The 8731-nt window shown below is 33.0% G+C and overlaps 1 protein-coding gene across 1 annotated transcript; it reads right to left on the minus strand.

Moving 5' to 3' along the window:
- Positions 1-452: 452 nt before the first annotated feature.
- LOC145003145 (uncharacterized) lies at positions 453-3008 on the minus strand. The gene is made up of 3 exons (XM_078962283.1): positions 2495-3008; positions 1209-2380; positions 453-1163 (listed from the first exon to the last, which is right to left on the minus strand). The coding sequence occupies exons 1-3, from the start codon at positions 3006-3008 to the stop codon at positions 453-455; spliced, it is 2397 nt and encodes a 798-aa protein (XP_078818409.1).
- Positions 3009-8731: the final 5723 nt, after the last annotated feature.

Consider the following 8731-nt stretch of genomic DNA (forward strand, 5'->3'; position numbering starts at 1 on the left):
CCCGAAGGTCAGCAAGTACGTAATGACCATTTAATAGAAACACTATATCAAATGCAAGTTTTAAGTACTTGGAGTCATCCATATGAAGGGAAAGCGAAGGATGGTGCTACCCATTGCAACAAAAAAGGGTCTAGTGTTATACGCCAGGGCGGCCATAAGAGGAATATACGACAACATGGTTTATTGAAATGAACAGAAAACTCTTCAAGTTAATAACCCCGAATGCTAAACGATAAAGAAAAAATATGAGAGGAAGATATAAGTTGAGGAAATGTGGTTCCTCAACATCAGGGCCGGTCCGTTGATTTTAGGGGCCCGGTGCGAAACTAAAAAATGGGCTCCTAAATATATATTTATTTTTTACTTATATCAAAAATTCATTAATTATTTCATAATTGTTATAATATGAAGCAAAAGAAAAGAACGATCATACAATAGATAATCTTAGACAACTACATGAATCGCAAGACTCTCCTAGCATTCTTGGAAGCAAAATTGTTCACCAACTCTTCATAATCAATAGTCTCCAATATAACGTTCTCAATAACTATTATCGCCAATCCATTAAGTCTTTCTTGTGACATTGTGGACCTTAGGTAGGACTTCAACAACTTTAGCTTTGAAAAACTTCTTTCTGCAGACGCGACCGTTACGGGAATAGTCAACAAGATTTTGTAGGCAATAATTGCATTAGGAAAACAATCGACTTTTTTCATATACTTTAAAACATCAATAGGGCTCGTAATTTCACTCGGTAAGAACATGTCAAGCAGCTTTAACTCCATATAAAGTTCATGAGAATCGATATCTGATTGTTCACCAGACTTAAGTGCGGCTTCAAGACGGCGACAACATGACTTGAGATCTTTGTCATCAAATTCCTTTATTTTTTTTGGAAACAAAAAACCAAAAATATTTTCATACGCTTTGTATTGTTGAAATCTTGTTTTAAGAGAAACACTCGCTTGATCAACAATATATAAAAAGTAATTAACTTTAAAATTCTCCTCGGCTGAAAATACAACATCTTGATCACTTGAATTCTCATGAAATTGTTTTTTTCTACTAACCGGCCGCTTTTGAGAGAATACCGGATCAATATTCATTTCAACGGAAAGTTCCTTCGCATCATCAATTGCCTTGGAGAACCTTGTTTCTCTAAACTCTTTGAAGTACTCAATTAGCATATTCACTTCGTTAATAGCAACATCGAGAAGCATATCTTTTGATTGTAATTTTTTGCTAACTAAGTTCACCATGTACAATATTTGATACCAAATGACTATGGATACCAAAAACTCAAATCCACCAAGCTCATTATTTGCTAGCGATTTAGCTTCACTTTGGATTTTAGCATCGTTGTCTTTTTCCGCAACTTCAAGTAAAGCTTCTCTTAAATCCGGAAGTTGTTGTCTAATAGCCTTCACACTATCAACACGGCTTTCCCACCGAGTGGCAGACAGTGACTTTGGAGTCAAACCTTTGATATTCTCTTTCAGAATTTGCCACCTTTTAGTAGAATTGGAAAATATTGTATATACTCGTTGTATGACTCCAAAAAAATCTCTAGCTTTACTACAACTGTTAGCCATGTCACACAGTGCAAGATTAAGACTATGACAACCACATGGAGTATAAAATGCTCTAGAATTTATGTCCAAAAATCTCTTTTGAACTCCTTGATGTTTTCCTCTCATGTTTGATCCATTGTCATACCCTTGCCCCCGCATATCATCAATATCAAGACCAAGAGATTTTAATTCATCGTGTGTAATATCAAAGAGCCCTTTACCAGTCGTATCATTAACATTCAAAAAACCTAAAAAGGATTCTTCAACAGTAACATCATTGGAGGAGAAATTTACATACCTCACTATCAAAGACATTTGTTCTTGGTGACTTGTATCAGGGGTACAATCAAGTATGATGGAGTAATATTTTGCTTCCTTTACTTTTTTAATGATTTCTCGTTTAATTTCATCAGCTAGTAAAAGTATCACCTCATTTTGGATCTTGTGGCCAAGATAATGTACATGGATCTCATCATTTTTGATACGACGCACATGCTCTTTCATAACCAGGTCAAACTCTTCAAACATCTCAATCGCTCCAAGAAAGTTTCCATTACTCTTTTGATATAATTTTTCATTTGTTCCACGAAATGCTAAACTATATTTAGCCAAATATTTCACTAGTGCAATAATCCTCAATAGTACTTGTTTCCAATGCTCCCTTTCTTTCTTAAATTGATCATACACTACTTTATCAATTGTTTCATTAACTTTCAATCTTTCACGCATTTCAAACCAAGTAGCTAAATTTGTGAGATGATCTAAACCAACTTCATGCTCTTTAAGTCTTGTACGAAGATGTTGCCAATCTGCATAACCTTCACTATCTAATTGACCTTTCGGGATCCCTTTTCTAAATATTTTACAGCAAAAACAAAAAACTTTATCAAGCTCTTTCGAGTATACTAGCCATTCTCTGTTACATGTCTGTTTATTTGGCAGAGTTCTAGTATACATAGTTGCAGAAAACCGTCTAGAAAATCTATCAGGTGGACCCTTATCAATAGTATTATCCCTTTTAGGACCTTTCTCTACCAAACGTTTCACCATGTCTGTGCTTAGTCCATCCCAATTTCTTGGATCGAATATATCAACATTATTACTATTAACATTAACATCATCATCAACATCATCATCATCATCATCATCATCATCATAACCATCATCTTCAATGTTATCACCATCGTCATTACCATCATCAACATCAACACGATCTCCATCGAAATTAACATTATCAACATTAACATCATTAATTTGATCTCGTTCGACATCAACACCCAAATTATCAGGAATATCATCATTATTTTGATTTTGAGAAGGAACTTTAGGTTTTTTTTGGAAAAACTTAGCTAGAGAACCACTGTTAGCCTTTGTTGATTCTTCAATTCTTTTTCTCTTTTTACGTTTTTGACTACCAGATAAATACTTAGGAGGCATTATTTCTGAAAATAAAATAACAATAATCAACCAAATACTCGATAAAAATTAAAACTATGATAAAAGAACTCTAGAAATCTAATTGAATATATCAAAACGTTGAATGAGCAATACCAATAACAAATGTAAACTAGAAAAAAAAATACTAATGATTATAAAAAAATACTAATAATGATGAATTATAAATATTACCATTAGAGAAAAAAAAAACGAACCTTTTCTTATGTCTTCCTTTGCTGCCGAATTGCCCAAACTCAACAAATAAATAAAAGAGGCTAAGGACTTATATGTAGTAATTAAATGTGTGTTTGTGTTAGATACTAATTCTATGTGATATACTTAGTTTAATTGGACTTATATATTAATTTAATTAAAGATGGGTTTGACATAGATAATTCCTTATGTGATAGATGTGTTTGTTACGTTTGAAATAAAAGGATATGTTGAACTATTATAATAAAAATAAAAAACAAAACGAACCTTTTCTTATGTCTTCTTTTGCTGCCGAATTGCCCAAACTCAACAAATAAATAAAAGAGGCTAAGGACTTATATGTAGTAATTAAATGTGTGTTTGTGTTAGATACTAATTCTATGTGATATACTTAGTTTAATTGGACTTATATATTAATTTAATTAAAGATGGGTTTGACATAGATAATTCTTTATGTGATAGATGTGTTTGTTACATTTGAAATAAAAGGATATGTTGAACTATTATAATAAAAATATAAAACAAAACTGCTTGTGCCAAGTTTAGATCTTGGGACTAAATGATAAATGTCAAGCGCCTTTACCATGTCAACCACCAATTTTTTGTTTACTTTAATTTCGACATCTCATATATAAATATATATATATATATGTATATATAATTATATAAATATCGGGCCCCCCAAACAATGCGGGCACTGTGCGGTCGCACACCCGGCATATGTTAAGGGCCGGCCCTACTCAACATGGTTGGACAAGAAGCTAAACCATTGTTGGACAAGATCACAAGAAGAACTAGACAATAATTTTATCGAATTCCATTATATAATTAATATAGTATAATAAATAAAATAAAAGAATAAAGTACAATAATATTTGATGTTCTTTTCATAAATTACTAAAAAAATATACTTAATATAGTATAATCAATAAAATAAAATAATAAAATACAATAATATTTGAGGTTCTTTTCATAAATTACTAAGAAAAAAATAGTAATATCTTATGTGTTGTTTTCTTTTGAGATTTTTTCTAAAAAATGATAAACTATGTAAAAAATATAAAAGTAAATTAATATGAATATTATCACAAATCATGAATGCAGAACACATCCATTTTCTCTGAATGTTTTCTTTTTTCATTTTTATTTGGATGTTATTGACTATATGACTTTATGTTAAAAACTTTTTTTTTATGTTAATTACTTTAATCATTTTATGAATTTATGTGGAAAAAGCCTTATTTTTTAAAATGTATTCCTTATTTTTTAACTTGTGAACCCGCGAACCCATATACTTAAATGATTAATATGGGTTGGGTTGGGTTGAAGTTTCCAACTCATCAACCCGTGACCCGCCAACCCATCAACCCATGTATTATATGGGTTGGGTTGAGTTTATGTTTTATGACCAACCAACCCATCAACCTGTAACCCGCCAACCCGAACCCAACCCAATTGTCAGGCCTTATATATATATATATATATATATATATATATATATATATATATATATATATATATATATATATATATATATATATATATATATATATATAGTTGATGGTCATTTCAAATGGAGTGCACTCTATGCAACCCGCTACTAACATACTAAATTCATGTTCGGACAAGATACCAACCGTAGTCTTTTTGGAATAAAAAAACTTGATATAATGTTGGTGATTTTATATCATCAAATATTATTTAAGTGTAATAGGATTAAATTTGTTGACCAAAAGTGATCTTGTTGAATATTGAACAAGTTAGGATGGTGTAGGAGTGCACACTTGTTCAAGTTTTTCAAGATTTAAAGTACATTGCTATTTAGGGGCGAAGCCCCTAAACGAACGGGGGTCCGGGGGCAGCGCCCCTGTGAGCGGGGTCCCAGGGGCGGCAGCCCCTGGCTGGGATCGAGCTGCAACAAAAATCCAATTTTAGAAAGTTGACCCTTTATTCCATGACATCCGTTTAATGACAGTTTGTTAGTTTTATGACAGTTTCTAACTGTCTGTTGATAGTTTTCAGACAGGATTGATATATCCGTTTTTTGGTCAATATTCTGGTACATGTTGAAGAACATTTTTCATATACATTCTCAGATTTCATTCTCTGAATTTCATCCAATTGAGTGTTCGATCTGTACCATCGAAATACTTCAATTTGATAGTGAATCACGACTTTCAGAGAATCCAAGCAGTCTATTCATCCCTTTTTCTAACAAAAATTGAAGTATTCTGTAATCATGGCAAGTGGTGATTCTGTGAAGGATATGACAAGCAAGTTTAACAAATTGAACAAGTTTGAAGGGCAAGATTTTCGTAGATGGCAGAAGAAGATGCACTTTCTCCTTACCACTCTGAAAGTGGTGTATGTTCTTAGTACACCCATGCCAGTCTTACCAGAATCTGTTGAAGATGAACCTTTGGAGGCAACAAGAAGGAGATCAAAGTGGGAAAATGATGATTACATATGTCGTGGTCATATTCTTAATGGTATGTCTGACTCTCTTTTTGATATCTATCAAAATTTCGAATCTGCAAAAGAACTTTGGGATTCTCTTGAATCCAAATACATGGCTGAAGATGCTTCTAGCAAGAAGTTTCTTGTCAGTAATTTTATGGGTTACAAGATGACTGACTCCAGGCCTGTTATGGAACAATTCCATGAAATGTTAAGGATCTTGGGACAGTTTGTTCAACACAATCTGAAAATGGATGAAGCCATTGTTGTGGCTGTGATAATTGACAAACTGCCCCCTTCCTGGAAAGATTTCAAACATAATCTAAAACATAACAAAGAGGAATTAACTTTGACTCAACTTGGAAGTCATTTACGGATTGAAGAGTCCTTAAGGACTCAAGAACTTGATAACAATCCTAAAGGCAAGAACCAAGTTGGTTCCTCTTCTGTGAACATGGTGGAAGGAGAAAGTTCAAAGAATCCCAAGAAGTCTAATGGAAAAAGGAAGTTTAAAGGAAAGGATGACAAGTCTTCCAACAAGAAGGCTAAGTTGGTTTGTTGGAATTGTAACAAACCGGGTCACTTCAAGAAAGATTGTCGTCTTCGCAAAGTGAATAAGGATGGTGCTGGACCCAGTGGATCCAAGGATCCAGAAAAGCAACAAGGTCAAATATCTGTTTCATTGCAGAATTCTAAATATATTCAGAAGTATATTTCTGTGATTTCTGAAGCATTTTATGTGCAGGATGATAAAGTTGCATGGTGGGTTGATTCAGGAGCAACAAGTCATGTTTGCAAAGATCTATATTGGTTCAAGGACTTTCAACCAATTGAAGATGGATCTGTTGTTAAGATGGGAAATGTTGCAACTGAACCAATCAAGGGCATAGGATCTGTTTTACTTACTTTTACTTCTGGGAAATGTTTGTGTTTGAACAATGTTTTATATGTTCCAGGGATTCGTAAGAATCTCGTGTCTGAAATTGTATTAAATAATTCTGGTTACAAACAAGTGTTAGAAAGTGACAAGTATATCTTGTCAAGACATGGTTCTTTTATAGGATTTGGATATATATGTAATGGAATGATTAGGCTTAATATTAATTATCCTTCTAGTGGTAATTCTATTTTCATGGCTTCTAGTAGTACTAGCAATAATTTTCATAAATCTAATTTATGGCATGCTAGACTAGGACACATTAATTACAAGAGATTAAAAGACATGTCTAAAATGAGTTTGATTCCTGCTTTTGATATGCAAAATAATGAAAAATGTAAAACATGCATGCTAACTAAAATCACTAGACAACCTTTCAAAGATGTTGTTAGGGAAAGCAAGGTGTTGGATCTTATACATAGTGATTTATGTGATTTCCATGCAACACCTTCCCTTGGAAACAAGAAGTATGTTGTTACTTTCATTGATGATGCATCTAGATATTGTTATATCTATTTGCTACATTCTAAGGATGAAGCACTTGATAAATTTAAAATTTATAAACAACAAGTTGAGCTTCATAAAAATGAATTAATAAAAGTATTGCGTACTGATAGAGGTGGTGAGTATTATGATCCAGTTTATTTTGAATCAACTGGAATAATACATCAAACCACAGCTCCATATACACCACAACAAAATGGTGTAGCTGAAAGGAAGAATAGGACTTTGAAAGAAATGGTTAATTCCATGTTGTCATATTCTGGCTTAAGTGAAGGGTTTTGGGGTGAGGCAATGTTAACTGCATGTTACATCTTGAATAGAACTCCAAATAAAAGGAGTAAGAATACTCCTTATGAACTTTGGTGTAAAAAGGTACCAAATTTGAGTTATCTCAAAATTTGGGGTTGTAGAGCAGTTGTAAGGCTCACTGAACCCAAAAGGAAAACATTGGGTGAGAGAGGTATAAATTGTATCTTTATTGGATATGCTGAGCATTCCAAAGCATATAGATTCTATGTCTTAGAATCTAATGACTCTGTGTCTATAAACACAGTGATAGAGTCAAGAGATGCTATCTTTGATGAAGAAAGATTTACATCTATACCTAGACCAAGGGATATGATTCATCAATCTTCCAACAAGAGTATTACTCAAGCTGAAGATGTTTCTGGTGGTGCAACTTCTGTACCTGAACCTAGGAAAAGCACCAGAGCTAGAAAAGCTAAGTCTTTTGGATCTGATTTTCAACTATATTTAGTTGAAGGAACAAGGAATGAAACTATTTCTCAACATCAATATTGTTTTAATATTGAAGAGGATCCAAAGACTTTCAATGAAGCTATGGCTTCTAGGGATGTTCATTTCTGGAAAGAGGCAATTCATGATGAGATTGATTCTATTATGCATAACAATACTTGGGTATTGGCTGATTTACCTCCTGGTTGCAAGGCATTAGGATGTAAATGGATCCTCAAAAGAAAAATGAAGGTGGATGGCACAATTGATAAGTATAAAGCCAGATTGGTTATCCAAGGCTTTAGACAAAAGGAAGGTATTGATTTCTTTGATACTTATGCTCCTGTTGCCAGAATTTCTACTATTAGATTATTATTAGCTCTTGCAGCTATACATAATCTTGTGATTCACCAAATGGATGTGAAAACTGCATTCTTGAATGGTGACTTGGATGAGGAAATATACATGAAACAACCTGAAGGGTTTGTGATGCCTGGAAATGAACATAAAGTGTGCAAGTTAAAGAAATCATTATATGGTTTAAAACAAGCACCAAAACAATGGAATCAAAAGTTTGATGATGTTGTCTTGTCTAATGGTTTTGCATTAAACCAAGCTGACAAGTGTGTATATAGCAAATTTGATACTTCTGGAAAAGGAGTCATGATTTGTTTATATGTGGATGATATGTTAATTTTTGGTACTGATTTAGAAGAAGTTAATAAAACCAAGAAATTCTTATCATCCAGTTTTGAAATGAAAGACCTGGGGGAGGCTGAGGTAATTCTTGGTATAAGAATTAAACAAGGAAACAATGGGATTTCAATTTCTCAATCTCATTATATTGAGAAGATATTGAAAAAGTTTAACTTTGAGA

The sequence above is a fragment of the Lactuca saligna genome, chromosome 6 (assembly GCF_052625555.1).
Source record: "Lactuca saligna cultivar CGN05327 chromosome 6, ASM5262555v1, whole genome shotgun sequence".
In the NCBI taxonomy this organism is placed as follows: Eukaryota; Viridiplantae; Streptophyta; class Magnoliopsida; order Asterales; family Asteraceae; genus Lactuca; species Lactuca saligna.